Raw genomic sequence first — 18,840 nt, 5'->3', positions numbered from 1 at the left:
TGGACTGGTTGGATCTCCTTGCAGTCCAAGGGACTCTCAAGAGTCTTCTCCAACACCACAGTTCAAAAGCATCAATTCTTCGGCACTCATCTGTCTTCACAGTCCAACTCTCACATCCGTACATGACTACTGGAAAAACCATAGCCTTGACTAGACAGACCTTTGTTGGCAAAGTAATGTCTCTGCTTTTTAATATGCTGCTGCTGCTGCTGCTGCTGCTGCTGCTAAGTCGCTTCAGTCGTGTCGACTCTGTGCGACCCCATAGACGGCAGCCCACCAGGCTCCCCTGTCCCTGGGATTCTCCAGGCAAGAATACTGGAGTGGGTTGCCATTTCCTTCTCCAATGAATGAAAGTGAAAAGTGAAAGTGAAGTCGCTCAGTCATGTCCAACTCTTTGCGACCCCCTGAACTGCAGCCCACCAAGCTCCTCCGTCCATGGGATTTTCCAGGCGAGAGTACTGGAGTGGGGTGGTTACATACTGTAAAAACTACTTGTGACTTTCTAGCTTGTCCTTTACTAATTTTAGTAAATTAGTCCTTTAGCTTGGCCTTTACTACTTTGCTCCTTGGTAAGATGGTGCAAGATCCATACAGCTGAATGCCGAATCTTTAGAGTCACTTAACATTTCATTCTTTTTTTTTTTACTCCGACTGCCTCATTTTGCTGTTTCTTTTTGGAAGACTGTACTTCAGAATGAAGGCACTGTGCTACGTATGTAGCATTATTGCCCTATACACTTTAAAATCGAAACCTGAGAGGCAATCCATGCCCAGTACATTCCTCAAAGATAGTAAAGTCTTCATTGACCCAGGGACTCTAAATCATGCTGATGGAATGTGGTTTGTTCTTTTTTTCTTTTTTAATGTAACTGTCTTCTATTTTAGCAGCTACATTTACTATAAAGATAGCCTGTTAAGCTGGTGTCCTTGGTGCTCCTGGGCTTGGCTGAATATATACAGCAGACTCTCAGCAAAAAAAATTCAGAACATACAAAGCAGCTGAAATTACCATTTTCATCTCCAAAACAAATTGGGCAAGGCTGTATGTTTTTAAATATATAATTTATTTCAATGTCAGTAGTATATAATCTTATAGAACTAAAGTTGATATAAACTCTTTTGTTTCCAGTTCCCCTATTGTGTTTTATATCAATTGACAATTTAAGATATTTTGTCTATTAAATCATGTATCCAGCTTTGATGAACAGAGACATGGATTCCAAAGCCACTAAATTAAGAGAATTTTTCATCTAGTATAGTTGTACTACTGTCAGAGATTTTGTAGATATAAAGTACGTACTGTGTGAAGAATTTCAATATCCTGTTGGTTCTTGATAGAAGCATTCGTTGAGTCCCTTCCCTGTAATAATTATCTTAAATAGTTGATTATTTTCTGTGAACATTTTATTGTGTCATTTTATAGCTGTTCTGCAGTAAATGTGATTCATTTGTGTAATTCATGACTGTATTCCTGAGAAAATGAAGTGCATAATTAAAAAGAAACCTGGGCAAATTTTATGAAATCCAATAGGTGCTTTTCTGAAAGCTGTTCTGGAACCATATCGCCCTCAGATCAATGATGGAGAGTGCTAGAGAAAGTTGTAAACCTTTTATTGTATGCTTTTCTGTGCTTAAAAATCACCCAATTACTTAACTTGGAAATAGTTTAAAAATCTCATGTGGTTTAGATTAAGCATTATATTTTTCTTGAAAATAATTTACTTTGTGATGCCATGTTCTCATGAATTCAAATCAAGCACTACATGCTTTCAAATGACTTGATGTCTTTGCAGATCTAATTTTGGTATATTTGTTATCTCAAATAATTCGCCAATTCAATATTTTGGCTTAGCAATCCAAATCAAATTGTGGTCCAAGTAGCAGGCACTCACATCAAATGTACAGAGACTTGACAAGCAATTAGCAATGAATATTTAAACGTCTTCATTACCCTTACATGAGAGATGCAGATGGCATTTAGGGAGATGGCAACCAGAGGACACTACTGTGAATTACGTTTCTATCATTTGGTCACCTGACTATTGGAAGACTTTCTCTGGGCCCCATGCCACTTCTATACTTCTACTGTCTGGCTAAAAATAAAGTAGGCATTCCAAATGCTGTAAAAACAGGTTGCTTCCATGAAATTTCTATGCACATTTTGTGATTTTGGAAGGTTGTCTCCAAGGATCCCAGCATACATCCGTGTGGCTTAGCAAACCCAAATGCCAAGACTGTATAAGGGGATTCTGCAAATCAGAGTTCCTTCAAAATTCCTACTGATTGTTGACTTCAGTTACCTCAGTATAACGTGCTGAATGTGCAAAGGTGAATAAATCAACATCTCATCGCTTCCTGAAGCAAATGTACTCAAAGAGGGGAAAAAAATAAGTTTTAGAGTTGTTACAAACATGGCCCATATATGGCCCAAAGGGGGGAAAAAAAAGTCTTTGAATAATTATAATTTCCAGACTCAAATCTCATTATAAATTTCTTTTTTAAGGAAAAAACAACACTGGAGAGTCTGACTCAGCAACTGGCAGTCAAACAGAATGAAGAAGGAAAATTTAGCCATGCCATGATGGATTTCAATATGAGTGGAGATTCTGATGGTTTGTGAAAGTTTTCATATCTATTCCAGTAGTGTGCAGAAGTATCTGTTTAATGCCAATTAAAACTACTAAAAATTATACCAGACAGCTGCCTCATACCTGATCATTACACTAAGAGTTCACATGTTCTCCTCAGCACACTGTGTGAGATAACATCTATTACAGATAAAAGAGATTGGCCCTTAGGAATCTGTAGTCGTTTTTTCCAAGACCACAGAGCTGTAAGTGCCAAAGGGCAGGTGTAGGATTCAAGATGGTGTGATTATAAAGTGCATGCTGTCAATCATCATTTCCCCTCTCACTTTCATATTTCTTACACCTGAAACAAACTTTTCAGAAATCTGTTATCCCTAAGCTCATTTTAAAGTTTTCATTTGTCAAAGCCTGACCAGAATACAGAGCTCAGAGGACATTTTCAGGATAGTTTCTTGCATTTGGGATCCTTTCCCTCTTAATGCTATCTACCATACAGTCAAGTGTCCTGCCTACACTCTGTAACACATCTAGAATTCAAACTGTGCAGCCTCACGCTTCCCACATGTGTCTCGAGCCTTTTGTTGTCTGTATCATCTCTGAATGTTCTAAACATCCACAGGGACAGCTAAATAAATTGATGCTCTAATTCTAATAGCACAGCAAAGAGGGGAAAGAGTGCTTTCTCTCTTCTACTTAGCGCCGACTGGTAACCCCTCTCCCAGATCAGGTGGCATACATGCATTTTAAGAGCATGATCTTCAATTTTGTTACTACAGCAGAAGATCCCTATATAAAGAAAAGACTGCCCCAGTTCCAACCAGTGAGAAGGTAAGGGACTAGCCAAGCTTGAGCATTTGACCAATTATTCTGTTGAGGCCAAATTTGAATGAATTGGATATCTTTAAAAAGTCTGTGTTTTTCTAGCCTGTTGGATCCAAACATTCCCTTCCATCTTCTACTCTGCTTAGCTAAGATAAACCTGATCTAAGTACTTGCAAAGCACTTGTTTAGCTTTAATGAAGTCACATAATGTTCATTTTAAGGCTTACGTTTCTGTAAGGTGTAAGAACAAGAAAAGGCAGATGTGCAGATGATCATTTGCTTGCTATAAACCCATTTTAGAAAGATGCCACCATATACTGGCACTCATTTTTGTCAGTAAAACAACACTTACTGGTAATAACACATTTCATAAATTTTAAGTTGTATTAGCATGATAAAATATACCCATGGTACTCAGCATTAAAACATCAAAATGTTTGTTGCTGTTATGTGTTAAATTCAGTCATGCTTATATGCAAAATATTTTCCAGTCTTCATCAGACCAAAGAGTATATTATGAAAGAGAAATAATGAGAAACTCCAAATATGCTGTGTTTTCTGTTTGCTGCTGTCGAGGTCTTCAAGTCTGGGTCATTTTGGTTAATTCCTATTCCTTCAGATTAAGACAGGCAAAGGACTATGAAGGAAGAGAAAAAGCAGAATCAGTGCTTTTGTTGATTATACAAATTCTCAGAAACCCCCAAATATTGAAATTTTTACCGGCTACCAGAATATATCTCTTTCATATTTAATAATGATAACCCTGGAAAACTTAGTGCCAGAGATCTACATTTTGCTTCTTCTTGTTTTCTTTGCCTAAATTCAAGTATCTCAGGAAGCAGTTTAATCTGCTGAAGCCATTCTACAAAATTGGATAAAGCGTAGAGGACTGATTGAAGCTCCTAAAGGTTCAGGTGTCACTCCTGGTTGTGTTTCATCCTGAGTCTCCCTGATTGAAATGTACTTATCAATGGATCTCTTTGGATAAATTAGATGTTGGGGGAAAATTCAGGGAAATGAGCATACTATCTTTTTCACCTTATATATGTAACTGTGGACATCCTAAGAAACCATTGTAATGTAACTATTCACTTGTTCTTTTTCCACCATTTTTATACATCTTTTGAGAAGCAGACTAACATTGCTGCATTAGCATATTTCATGCATTTATTAGCACATAATTTCAAAGAAAAGCCAAACACAATACAGGAGATATCTGTATTGTATTTTAACCTCAAATATCTATTTAGCAGTGTTTTTATTTGTATAGCCTCAGAGGGAGTAAAAGGACATGAGTAGGCTATGTTCTGACAGTCTCCAGGTAACAGAGATACTTCTTTACCCATAGTCACCCACTCTGCTGAATAGATTGGTGTCTCACAATTTTGTGAGCTTTTTGACGTAATATTTCTACACTACCAGCATGCCTGTTGACCTAACCCAACTATCTTTGCAGTTTGCATCGAATATTTTTCTTGTGATAGTTTCTTGTGTGGTCTTGAAAGTGAACAGTGTACAGTCCTTTGAAAGAAAGGAAAAATACATTAGAAATGAATTTAAAAATACAAATATATTTGGCACCACAAGGCTTATCACAAAAAACTTCATAAACAAGCATCTGACTCAAGAACTGGAAGTACCGTTATCAGATGTGCTTTTAATTTTCAGATATTTTAATAGACTGTAAAACAATAATGCAAGGAAGGGATTGCCAAAAGTTTTAACACTAATGTGAAGCAATGTTCCCTGTTTTTAGGAAGTGCTGGAGTCTCAGAATCAAGAATTTATAGAGAATCCAGGGGGCGTGGTAGCAATGAACCCCACATAAAACGTCCAATGAATGCCTTCATGGTGTGGGCTAAAGATGAACGAAGGAAAATCCTTCAAGCCTTTCCTGACATGCACAACTCCAACATCAGCAAGATACTGGGTAAGAAGAGTATTAAGGGTTCAGTGATGTGTGAAATACAGGTACAGTTTTGTTCTCAGCATTTGCTGAAAGAGATTGGGTTTGGAAGCTAAACAGCTCATGTTTTCTACATATCTAAAAAAGAAGTACCCTTATTGAGCCTTTTCTTCTGACTATGAAGCATTCCACATTCATCAGGAAATAATGCCCAAATTCTGTGTGTTTCTATACTGTTAAGTCGCTTCAGTCATGTTCGACTCTGTGAGACCCCATAGATGGCAGCCTACCAGGCTCCTCCGTCCCTGGGATTCTCCAGGCAAGAACACTGGAGTGGGTTGCCATTGCCTTCTCCAATGCATGAAAGTGAAAAGTGAAAGTGAAGTCACTCAGTCGTGTCCGACTCTTCACAACCCATGGCCTGCAGCCCACCAGGCTCCTCCATCCATGGGATTTTCCAGGCAAGAGTACTGGAGTGGGGTGCCATCACCTTCTATACTGGTTGTTGCAATATTTTCTCTTCTTTAAAAATCTAAAAAATATTTGTACTAAGACTAAGGGAAAGGGTTCTTTTCGTACAAGACTCTCCGTATTGGTATTGATATTATTTTCCTTTGTAAACACCATAGAATTCATCATGTCATTGGGGCAGGAGTGAAGGAGGAAATGATGTCTGTTCTAATACTATAATTGAAAATCAGTTTAGGCTGTCAGCACACAATTTGTTGGGTGCGCATTATTTAGTTTTTACTTTTGGTAACCTTACATGTATTTTCAGTATCATTTAAAAAGGGACTTTTCCTACTATTGCAACTTTTACCTTAACAGATGACAAAATACATACATAGACACTGAAGCACACAACAAAACTGGGTGAGAGGAAAGAGTACTGATTATAATGAGACCTATTAGATACCAGTTTAAGTCTCAGAAGGATGGGAAGATTCCATTTCTTTGGTGTAGTTCTCGTGACATCATCATCATCGTCATCTTCACCACCTTTATCTTCAAGAGCATAGTGTGTAGGTTCTGGACAACCTAAGCAAATTTTTATTATTCTTTGAATTCTAAGAGCTAAATAATAAAAAATAGAAGAGGAACACTGTATCAGCACATTTTGTCTTTGACAAATAAGTAGCAAAATTTGTCAAAGTTATTAAAGCATTGTTAAAATCCATGCAGCTCATGCAGTGTGCCTTTTGATTCTTTACATTAAGGAATCGATCATCTGAAAGTTACTAAACATGTGATGTGTTTTTATGATCCCATATTTTCCAACAATGGTAATAGATGCTTCCCAGTCCACAATGTACATTTGTAACGAAGCAAAAAGAAACAAAAATCATTTACTGCTTAAACTTGTGACTCAGTTTTTATCAAAATGATTTTGAGATCTTTAGATGAAGCTTATCTCAAAATATATGAACATGTGAAGCTTTATGTGTACATAAACATGAATATATTTATGCATAAATATGTATCCATCTATAATAAAAAACTGGAACTGAACAAAAGGAAATGGATATGTTTCTGCAGCTCTACTATCGCTCATCTATTTTTCTTGTTATGACTATATATTCTACCTTCCATATGAATTTTTTCATTAAAAAAAACCGTATCTGTTTCATTTGAAAAAACTATAAAACAATGAAATACTTTATGTAAGCTTATCTCATATTTTAATACATCAGTTATAATCATATTAGCAATTCCCAAATTTCAAAAAAAAAAATAAAAACTAAGACTATTTAACCTGTGTGTATATCATTCAATTTATGTGCCTGAATACTAAAAAAATAATAATGACTGATTAAAACCTTACTCCAGACATAACAGGAATATCATTTTGAATGACATGAAATAATTTAGGAAATAGAGCAAAAGTCTTCATGGGAAAGAGATGTCTGGCTAAAAGAATTCCTTTCTGATTTGAAGGAGAAAATATTAGAATGACTATATGATCATATGACTATATGATCATATCATAATAGGCTGCATGAAACAGAATGCTGCCTAATTTAATTAAGATTTTTCAATGAAATCGTGCTAATTAAATATATAGCAGAAAAAAATCCACTAAGGTCTTGGGCTTCAATATTTAGCCATAGCTTCAAACAAATAAATGATCTTCAAATATCCACAAGATCATTCTGAATGGCTCATTTCATATAAAAGTATAAAGAAAGCTTGATGTTTTCCTTTTTACTGATTGTTTTGGATAACAGCCTCCGACAGCATGCCGCTAATTCATTCTGCTTAAAACAGGCGCTTGAGCTGGGTTGACATTTTACGTAGTCTCTGGGGATCCTAGTTGACATTTTAAAGGGCTTCTAAGCATTTTATAATACCCTAAAATCTGGTTTTAATAAGCCATTCTGCTGAAATTGTTAACATAAGGAATCACCTTTTACTGTTTGGCACTAGATCAGGAATGGGGGACATCTTTTTCTGATTAGATATACAGTAGTTGGAGGAAAATGTGCAAATTCATTACAGACCCCGTGGAGATGACACTGTTGCTCAGCTCGAACCCTTCATTTTTATTGTATTGCCAGGTTTAGAAAGGGAAAGAGCACTTTTAAGATTGATTTTTTTTTTCATTTTGAACGTCAGAAATTTTTGATTGAATCTTCCTATATGTCATCAGGAGGAATACCTAAATGTACTTGATTCTTTTTTCATTGTCAAACGCTAGTCTTTTGAAAACAACAGGTGACTTACTTCTTGTACATGGTCAGAGTGAGGAACCAGCCACACCCAAATCAAGGAGATGTTTTCATCTTATGAAGGTATCCAAAACGCTATCCTCCCATTTTCATCTGCTGTGTTTAGGGGGTTGCATTACTGTTACAAACAATGGTGGTTGTACCTGCAAAGCCACTGAAACCAAAACCAAACTTGTCATTTGATTAACTTTATTCAGAAGCTATTCTTAAAAAATGGAAACTGCATTTGCCACAAAACTGAACCACTGTACTGATGAGTCATAAAATAGAGTAGTTAGCTTAAGCATTAACTGGGTCAAAATGGTCCTTTAATTCTTAATTTTGAAAAGACATGTAATAGTGAGATGGCCCTATTTTTTTAAACATAGTTTAGAATTCAATGATACTTCCAGAGAATTTATATTGTCCAGTGTCAAATATTTTGATTCCAGTTCATACAGAGTTAAAAACCAACTTATTTGAGAATTTATGCATCTTTTACTTTTTCCTGTGCATGTTAGCCAGAACAATGATAAGTTCCTCTACTCCCTATTCCCACTGCAAGATCTTGACCATTTCATTCTTCCTCCCTAGGCTATTCTTCTCTTTCTATCCCTATAGGAGTCATTTTTGCAGCAGTGCCTTCCTGACCTATAGAATCCTAATCCCATCTCCTTATGATATGTTCTCATAGCTTCCTGTACTTTCCACAATTGTAACTGAAATTATACATTTGGCAATGACATATTTAATCTATTTCCCCTTAGCTGGAATATAAGCTCCAAGAAAATAGGTTATCATAATGACTCATCACAGCATACAGTTAATACAGCATCATGCATATAGTAGGAAATCTTAAAAATAGCTCTTACCTTCCAAGGCATATTACTATGAGGCATAAACATTCCCTTTCCTTAGAGAAAATTTCTTTTTTGGTCTAACAGAACATTTAAACTTAGGGAAGAACCTTTGGCAATTCCTATCCTAACTGAGAACGCTAGTTCTTTCATTCTACTGGTGATATTTTAAGTCAATTATTCCTTGAGCCACTGTTCGATTTATCTTGTTATTCAGTAAGTTATTCTGGTAAGTTCACTTTTCCACACCCTGTTCTGAGGTTAAAAATTCTGGTATACATACTTACAAGACAATCCACAAGAAGAATTGATCCCGTTCAATAGTATTATAGCTTTATTTGTGTTTATATTTGCCCTAAGAGCAGCATGATTTCCAAGTGCCTCTAGGAAATAATGTTAGATAATAAAGAGTGTGAGCATGTACCTACAAATGATATGACCTGAGCAGCTGACTAAATGTTGGACACTGCATTTAAACACAAACTTGAGAAAGGAATCGAAAAATAAACTCTGATATTTGAACTGTAACCTGAGTTCCTGTTATAAATACAATGAAATCATATTGGCTTTCTAGGTTGGAAAAAATTTGTTTATAAATCTTTGTAATATTTACATGGATATACCCACCCAGGCAACATCTGTTCCAACAGGAAACAATTTCAAGGGAAGAGAAGTCCCTTTCTCTTCATTTCTTTAATAAATATAACAGCCCAACAGTTAGAACTGGACATGGAAAAACAGACTGGATACAAATAGGAAAAGGAGTACATCAAGGCTGTATACTGTCACCCTGCTTATTTAACTTATATGCAGAGTACATCATGAGAAACACTGGGCTGGAAGAAGCACAAGCTGGAATCAAGACTGCCGGGAGAAATATCAATAACCTCAGATATGCAGATGACACCACCCTTATGACAGAAAGTAAAGAGGAACTAAAAAGCCTTTTGATGAAAGTGAAAGCTGCTACTGCTGCTAAGTCACTTCAGTTGTGTCCGACTCTGTGCGACCCCATAGATGGCAACCCACTGGGCTCCTCTGTCTCTGGGATTCTCCAGGCAAGAATACTGGAGTGGGTCACCATTTCCTTCTCCAGTTCATGAAAGTGAAAAGCAAAAGTGAAGTCGCTAAGTTGTGCCCGACTCTTAGCGACACCATGGACTGCAGCCTACCCGGCTCCTCCGTCCATGGGATTTTCCAGGCAAGAAGTACTGGAGTGGGGTGCCATTGCCTTCTCCAGAAAGTGAAAGAGGAGAGTGAAAAAGTTGGCTTAAAGCGCAACATTCAGAAAACTAAAATCATGGCATCTGGACCCATCACTTCATGGCAAATAGATGGGGAAACAGTGGAAACAGTGTCAGACTTTATTTTGGGGGGCTCCAAAATCACTGCAGATGGTGGTTGCAGCCATGATATTAAAAGACACTTACTCCTTGGAAGGAAAGTTATGACCAACCTAGATAGCATATTCAAAAGCAGAGACATTGCCAAGAAAGGTCCGTCTAGTCAAGGCTATGGTTTTTCCAGTGGTCATGTATGGATGTGAGAGTTGTACTGTGAAGAAAGCTGAGCACCAAAGAATTGATGTTTTTGAACTGTGGTGTTGGAGAAGACTCTTGAGAGTCCCTTGGATTGCAAGGAGATCCAACCAGTCCATTCTAAAGGAGATCAGTCTTGGGTGTTCATAAATACTTTGGCCACCTCATGCAAAGAGTTGACTCATTGGAAAGGACTCTGATGCTGGGAGGGATTGGGGGCAGGAAGAGAAGGGGACGACAGAGGATGAGATGGCTGGAAGGCATCACTAACTCGATGGACATGAGTTTGAGTGAACTCCGGGAGTTGGTGATGGACAGGGAGGCCTGGCGTGCTGTGATTCTTGGGGTCCCAAAGAGTTAGACACGACTGAGAGACTGAACTGAACTGAACTGAACAACCCATATTAAGGAATTCTCAACATTTGTAGGAAGGAACAGTTCATTAGTGAGCTATTTGAGATGTGTTATGGTTGAATGATGAATTCATTTGAAAGATTTAAGAACTTGCTTAGATGGCTTTGTAAGGCAGGTAAAGGCAGCAGTACCAGTACCTATTAGGCTAATTCCGGTTATTTTTTTTCTTTGTGCATTTGGGTAGAGTTTTGGGCTTCCCTGGTGGCCATAGTGGTAAAGAATCTGCCTACCAATGCGGGAGACACAAGAGACACGGGTTAAATCCCAGATCAGGAAGATTCCCTGAAGGCAGGCATGGAAGCCCGAGGTATTCTTGTCTGGAGAATCCCATGGACAGAGAATCCTGGCAGACTACAGTTCATAGAGTCACAAACAGTTGTACACAACTGAACGGGCTTAGCACACACGCATGAACTGATTACTTGCAGATAAACATCCACAAATAAATTACTACTACTATTTCTGTTACCTCTACACATAGCCATACTGATAGAAGCAAAACTTTAAATCACATCTGTATTGTGAATAAGCATAAGCCATTTTTAATTAAGCTTCAAACTTCAAAAATCAGTTGTTTTTCGCAATGCTCGTTGAATCCAAACCAAAATTAAAAGTGAAAGGAAAGGGAAAACCAATTTGGACTAACATTACTAATACATTATCACAGGAAGTGACAGTTGTATATATTCTTGAAAATAATTTTTTAAGAGAAAAATATTACTGTAAGTTTTGCTTTCTGGCTTAAAAATATTTGATAGATCCTATGTAGTAGGTAGATATAAGTATGTAAAGACACATGTTGTACCACACTTTTGATTTGTCAAACCTGAATCAGTAATCTTCAATTTAATAGTTGTGTGAGCTTTGGTAAGTTACTTCATCCATTTGAACTTCAGTTTTTTTCATCTGTGGAAATGGGTATAAATGCTGTCTGCTAGTGAGATTGTGGTGAAAGGTAAAAATGCAAAAACTTACATAAAAGTTTTTAGCAAGGTATCTAATGCACAGTTGTTAACCCAGGGCATGTTCACTAATTATTTTTTATAATTAAATTTTTAATAAAATGAATTTTTAACTGTAATCAAGTTAGCATACTTAAACATTTGGCGGAGAATAAGCCGTACGTGTAATATATGTTAGAAGGACTTCCCAGGTGGCTTAGTGGTAAAGAATCCACCTGCCAATGCAGGAGACTCCAGTTCAGTCACTGTGTCAGGAAGATTCCCTGGAGAAGGAAATGGCAGCCCATGCCAGTCTTCTTGCCTAGGAAATCCCATGGACAGAGGAGCCTGGTCTTTGTAGCCTGGCTACAGTCTATGAGGTCACAAAGGAGTCAGACAGGACTTTGCAACTAAACAACAACGTGTTAGAAGCCTTTGTAGTAAGTAATAAACTCCTACATAAAAATATTCAATAGCTAGACAGTTACCTTCATATTGAAAATACATAATGAGTCTTTGCCTAACTTTTCAGTTCATAGTTGAATTACATCATGATCTAATGTAGAAATGAAGATATCGCCATTAAATCTACTGTGAGCTTTTAAGTATATAAGGTACAAGTTTGACTAAGTTGTTAATTCAAGGCAAAAAAATATATATATTGCTTAATGTCTGTATCTTTGAGTACACAGTTTCCTTGCCACAGACACCAACAGCTCAGTCAAAGCTCACTAATCCTAACCTTTTTATATATTTCTGGGATATGGCCAACATTTTTACTTTAGATTTTCATATTCTCAATTATACTTTGTTAGGATCCTCAGCCACTGTGAAAATGGGAACTTTAACCTTGTTTCCCATAGGATCTCGCTGGAAAGCTATGACAAACCTAGAGAAACAGCCATACTACGAGGAGCAAGCCCGTCTCAGCAAGCAGCACCTGGAGAAGTACCCTGACTACAAGTACAAGCCCAGGCCGAAGCGCACCTGCCTGGTGGATGGCAAAAAGCTGCGCATTGGGGAATACAAGGCCATCATGCGAAACCGGCGGCAGGAAATGCGGCAGTACTTCAATGTTGGGTAAGGAGCTTCCGGTCCGGTTCTTTTCCCGTAGGGAACCCTTCCAGTTACTCTTAAGGGGTTGGGAAGTGTATTTGTTTAGCTGCAAAGCAGCATTTTGAGAAAGAACCTGGCACAGTGTATTTTGTGTGACTAAGCTGTTCCCCTTATAATATGGAGGAAGAACATTTCAAGTGAGCTCACTCCAGGCTCCTAGAACAATGGCTCTGACCAGAGCTTTGTTAAAAGGCTGGTTTGAAAATAAAATGAGAGTAAAGCATTTTGAAACTTCCTATTAAAAACGTAGACGTCTTACTGGTTTTCTTTTTTCTTTTTCTTGCTACTTTTCATTACTTCCAAGGCCTCACAGTGTAGATTCCTTAGCAACTAACAATTTAATTGGGATAATATGATATAAAAATGAATCGAAAGACTTGTTTCTGAATATAGAGGGGTCTCTGGGCTCTCAAGGCACATACCTGGCCTTAGAAAAAAGATCACATAAAGTAAGGATTCTGTTTAGGGCATAACAAGGTTGTGAGTGGACAAGTTTCCTTCTGAATTAAGGGGGCCTCCCTCAGTATGGGGACTTCCCTGGTGGCTCAGACGGTAAAGCATCTGTCTACAATGCAGGAGACCCGGGTTCAGTCCCTGGGTCAGGAAGATCCTCTGGAGAAGGAAATGGCACCCCACTCCAGTACTGTTGCCTGGAAAATCCCATGGACAGAGGAGCCTGGTAGGCTACAGTCCATGGGGTTGCAAAGAGTTGGACACGACTGAGCGACTTCACTCACTCACTCAGTATGGGGCTTCCCAGGTAGCTCAATGGTAAAAAATCTGCCTGCAATGCAGGAAATGCAAGAGATAGAGGTTCCATCCCTGGTTTGGGAAGATTCCCCTGGAGTAGGCAGTGGCGGCCCACCCCAGTGTTCTTGCCTGGAAATTTTCATGGACAGAAGAGCCTGGTGGGCTACAATCCATGGGGTTGCAAAAGAATGGGACACAACTGAGCACCCGCTCAGTATATCTTACCCTGCTCCCTATGGCAAGGCCAAAAACCACACTGCATTGGCAGAATTTTCTCAAAAAACACAGAAATAAAGTTTTCATATTTGGAACAGTAAGATCCTGTGAGCTCTGAAAATGGCAAGAAGATACTTAAAAAAAAAAAGAAAGAAAGAAAGAAAAGTTTTTCAAATATCTCCTGTCCCCTCTATTTCCATGAATGGGTCTGCTTGATCAGTCCAAAAGGTCTGTGATTTATATCTCAGTGCCTGACTCTTCATGTGGAGCTCAAAACCCAGCCCTCTTTGGGGAAAGAGTAAACATGAATGAATGAAAGAAGACATAAATGAACATCATCTGTTAAATCCTTCTTACTGAGACCAATTACAGGATCTGTGGATCCCAATGTAATATGAAAGTGCAAAGTGAAAGTGAAGTCGCTCAGTCATGTCTGACTCTTTGTGACCCCATGGCCTGTAGCCTACCAGGCTTCTCAGTCCATGGGATTTTCCAGGCAAGAATACTGGAGTGGATTACCATTTCCTTCTCCAGGAGATCTTCCCAACCCAGGGATTGAACCTGAGTCTCCCACGTTGTAGGCAGAGGCTTTATAGTCTGAGCCACCAGGGAAGTTCCCCAAGTCCTTGTTAAAAAGTTTTTAAGGAATTTCAAGATAGTGACGACAGAACTCTAAACCAAGTGTGGGATTTTTATAAGCCCCGGATACTGTACAGCTGCAGAGGTGGTGCACCCACAAGGCCAGCCCAGGCTTCTACCCCCCTGCTGATCTCCCCATTTCAGGGATGAAGTAGACCATGTGCTAGTGTTCACTTCTAGTGGGTTCTGGGCAATAAATTTTTATGTTGAGAGCTCAAGTACTTCAGGATTTTTCCATTAAAACTGCATTATCTTTAGGTTTAATCTTTTAAAAATTGTTTCAACATGTTACAGTGAAGGAAAAATTAACTTTGTGTCAAGGACTTGAGTTCTGTTTATTAATCTTTCTGAACCTCAGTTTCTTTTCAGAAATTAAAAAAGTAACAGTCATTTTGAGACTCAAATGGGCAACACGTGAAAGTGCCTTGTAATCTATAAAGTGTTATATAAAAGTAAGGTACTTGGACCACCGTAGGATACCATTTTCAAACATCAGGCAGTAGTGTGAAAATCAAGACCTTCGACTTGGTCAAGCCAAGCAAATTCATTATAGAATAAGGCCTGCATCCAACCCTGCGCTCACTCATTCAGGAATTTTTGGGAATTCCTCTCTAACAGGCAACAAGCACAGATCCCCATCGCGACGGCTGGCGTCGTGTACCCAGGAGCCATCGCCATGGCTGGGATGCCCTCCCCTCACCTGCCCTCGGAGCACTCCAGCGTGTCCAGCAGCCCGGAGCCCGGCATGCCTGTTATCCAGAGCACGTATGGTGTGAAAGGAGAGGAGCCACACATCAAAGAGGAGATCCAGGCTGAGGACATCAACGGAGAAATTTATGATGAGTACGACGAGGAAGAGGATGATCCGGATGTAGATTATGGGAGTGACAGTGAAAACCATATTGCCGGACAAGCCAACTGATAAGGGTCAAAAGATTGTTGTGACCTTAGGACTTAAAGAAGCCCTAGCTGGTTCATCCTTACCAGTGGCCAAGCACATTAACTTTCTCATACACTGACTGTTACTTTAACTGTTAGTCTTAACTAGTTGGGACATCAGCTGACTAATAGACCTCAGCCTCAAAAGGCTTGGAAAGGAGATAAAAATACAACAAGCAGACAACAATATCAACAACAAGAGATTGAAATAAGCTATGGGTAAAATAATGCCAGTAATTCAGCTGCTACATCCAAGCACTGAAGTCTTACCCGTCAACTTTTTTTTTTAATAAACTTTATGGCTGTTTGTTCTACAATGTTCTAGAAATTCTCACTCAGGTACACAGTGCCAACAAGTGGCTTGTGAATGTGTTTTGTTGTTTTGTGCTACAATTTTTAAAAGAAATAAGTTTTGTTTTGTTTTTCGGGGTTTCTGGGTTTTTTCCTTTTCTTTTCTTTCCTTTGGTTTTTTTTTTGTTTGTTTGTTTGTTTTTGTTTTGTTTTGGTAATGCACCTGACAGAAAAAAAAAGAAAGATGACTTTCTCTTTCATTCTCTCCACCTTCTCCATCTCTATACTTTAAAGATGGAAGTCTGTGCATGGGGGGGGGGGCGGGAAGAGGGAAAAAGAGCCTGTTTTTAACTTCCTTGGTATCCACCACAAAATAAGCAATCATTTTCTTTAGAGGACTTTCCTTATCTGTTGCATACCACACTACATCTTTGAGTAAGTGCCAAATTTGTACTGAAGTGTTGACCCAGTTGATTTTTTTTCCCTTTCCTTTTTCCTGTTCCTTCTTAAATTAGGACAGTGTTATATCTTAGACAATCCCTTGAAAAACCTGAAATACCAGCAGCTGGTGAGATTTGACTTTTTTTTCTTTAATGGAAACTGTAGGTGCTGTTCTCAGGTGAAAAGAGAGAGAGAGACATAAGAAATTTAGAGAAAAAAATATTTTCTAATCTTGGATTTTTGTGTGTATGTATGTGTGTGATTATGGTACTAATAGGAATAATGTTGGATCATTGTGAGTTAAACCCACATCTGGGGATGAAATCCCACATCCTTCTAAATGACTGGTCTGGAAGCATCCTTGACCTTGACTTTGCACTTCAAATGGCAACCAATATAGGGCTCAGAAATTATATTTTTAAATTTCTAATATGATTATTATTGGATGGATCAGGTGGCCCTGTGTAGTAGAGGGGTGCGTGTGTAACGTGGAAGCCGAATTCTCCCAGATGTTCCACTAACATTTGCTACTTAACGATTTCTGTTTTGTTTTTCCTTTTGGTAACTTCGAGCAAAACAGTCGTTTCCTTTGAATATATTTGCCCATTTTCTAGAAATATAGGATTAGCTTATTTCTTCAACATTCCATCCTTTCCTGATCAAGAAATGGAACTGATGATTTTATAAGGTATTCTTAATCCCTCCATGAAATGAGATGGAGGCCATTTGCATTTCAGAATTGTGGGCCAGGTACATTTCATGCCATAAAAAGCAGGATTTGTTCAGAAGTCATTGCAACGCTTGCCACTGCTCTACTCTTGCTATAAGATGTATCCTCTTAAGTCCAGTTTCTGATTCCAGCAGAGTGTATGCACAGAGCAACAACTGATGGTGAAAGGACTGCTTAGTTAGACTTTACTAGCCAAGTGCCAAGGCAGTTGTAGGGCTTGTTCACATAAATGGGAAGTCATCTAAAGTGAATCAGCGCTGCTCATGCTGAAGCATTAGACAATAAATACTCCAACCAGTAGATTGGATGTGCTATGGTTTTCACTCCAGTCATTTTCCTATCCCACCCTCCCCAAACCTGACCCTTAAGTTTGATTTTTACATATAAATAAGAAAAAAAGTCCCTTTTTATTTTTCTCTCTCTCGAAAGACTTGCTCTGGGGTTTTGCTTGGAGGAGCTAATCATACCCTGCATGTCAGAGACTTTGTTTTGTTTGTTTTTCTGTTTGTTTTTGATGACTGTATTTTCATTTGAACTGCCTCTTTTTGCTAGTGTTGTAATGATGATGATGATGATAAAATAATAATAATAATAATAGTAATAATAATAATGGTCAGCTGTTCCCAGATTAGTAAGTTATGTATAATTTATTTCTCCCTTTCTATTTTATTCTCCTCTTATTTGGAAGTGCAGTCAATAAGTTGTTAGATATTTAAAACAAATTTCCATCTCCAACGTGTGTGTGTATATATATACATATATATATACATACACATGTGTGTATATGTGTGTATGTATACACACACACACACACACACACACATATTCACTCACACTGTTTCGTTTCTCCTTCCATAAGTTTTCTCCTTTTTAAAAATTTGGCCCCAACAAACGTCAAGTTCTGGTGTTTTAATACATACAAGTGAATTACTAAGAGGGTCGTGTTCAATCTTAATTAACTTATGCTCTCTTCACTCATTTTATTTAATTGCCACAGTCATCTAGAGCCAATTTTGTTTTTGTTTGTTTTGTTTTGTTTTTAAGCACTCTGGATAAGAAAAACTAGACACTTGTTTTTATATCATTACTATGTACAATGTGAAAACAGATTTTTAAAAATTTGTTGTCTTTGTTAACAAATTCTTTCTGACTCATGTGCGTTCACCTCTCACTTTTGCTGGATACTTATTTCCCACCATGTTAAAAAGATGCTTTGTTTTCATTTCATGACTTTGGGCTACAAGAATACTTTGTTTTAACTCCAGGTAGGTGCCTCAGAGGGCATTCATGACCGACACCAGTTCTAACACACTTACCAGTGAATTGACAAAACACTTTTGTTTAGTCTTTTTTTGTTTGTTTTTTTTTAATCTTGTTTTATTTGAAGAGGAAAATGAAATTGTTAATGGTGACCTTTAACAGCTGAAATTCAAGAGTTGATTTTAATGTTACATAGTTAGGTTTATGTCAGAGAGATGAAAATGTGCATGGGTTGAAACAAAGAGCAAGTTCATAGCTTTGCATTCTGTTCTTTTGTTTTGATGTCCAATTCACTGAGGGTCACAATTGTTTTGCCTTAACTTTCCCCAAAAGAAAACAACAAAATCATGTTAATGTTTAAAATGCTTTGAAGTCATTTGATAAAAGGTGCTATGAATGGCAAAGTATTGGGTTAGCACATTGCCTCTGGGGCATTTGATTGGTTTATAAGTTTTGTAAAAGATCCAAAAACGTGTATTCTTTTTCTGTGCCCCATAATGACCAAAAAAGACAAGGAAGAGGGAATGCGAGTAAGAGCAAACTCAAATGAACATAAAGTCTTCCTTCTCTTTCATTCCGTACCTACCTGTTCACTTTTCACATACCACCCCCCACCCCAGTCTCTCTCTTTCTCTCTCTCTCCGCACACACACACACACACACACACACACACACACACACACACAC

General features: G+C 38.0%; 1 protein-coding gene across 4 annotated transcripts in view; it reads left to right on the top strand.

Annotated features, from left to right (window-relative positions):
• The window catches only part of SOX5 (SRY-box transcription factor 5), a 1,158,063-nt gene extending 1,139,274 nt beyond the window's left edge, over positions 1 to 18,789 (top strand). For all 4 annotated transcript variants that reach the window (XM_040235353.1, XM_040235352.1, XM_040235351.1 and 1 more), the window contains 4 exons: positions 2,504 to 2,612; positions 5,167 to 5,340; positions 12,635 to 12,851; positions 15,111 to 18,789. In XM_040235353.1, the coding sequence (XP_040091287.1) occupies positions 2,504 to 2,612; positions 5,167 to 5,340; positions 12,635 to 12,851; positions 15,111 to 15,414 (804 nt within the window). In that variant the 3' untranslated portion in view covers positions 15,415 to 18,789. The remainder of the gene's footprint in view (positions 1 to 2,503; positions 2,613 to 5,166; positions 5,341 to 12,634; positions 12,852 to 15,110) is intronic.
• Positions 18,790 to 18,840: the final 51 nt, after the last annotated feature.

The sequence above is a fragment of the Oryx dammah genome, unplaced genomic scaffold, assembly GCF_014754425.2.
Source record: "Oryx dammah isolate SB20612 unplaced genomic scaffold, SCBI_Odam_1.1 HiC_scaffold_29, whole genome shotgun sequence".
Taxonomy (NCBI): Eukaryota; Metazoa; Chordata; class Mammalia; order Artiodactyla; family Bovidae; genus Oryx; species Oryx dammah.
This window is presented reverse-complemented; position numbering and strand designations above follow the sequence as displayed.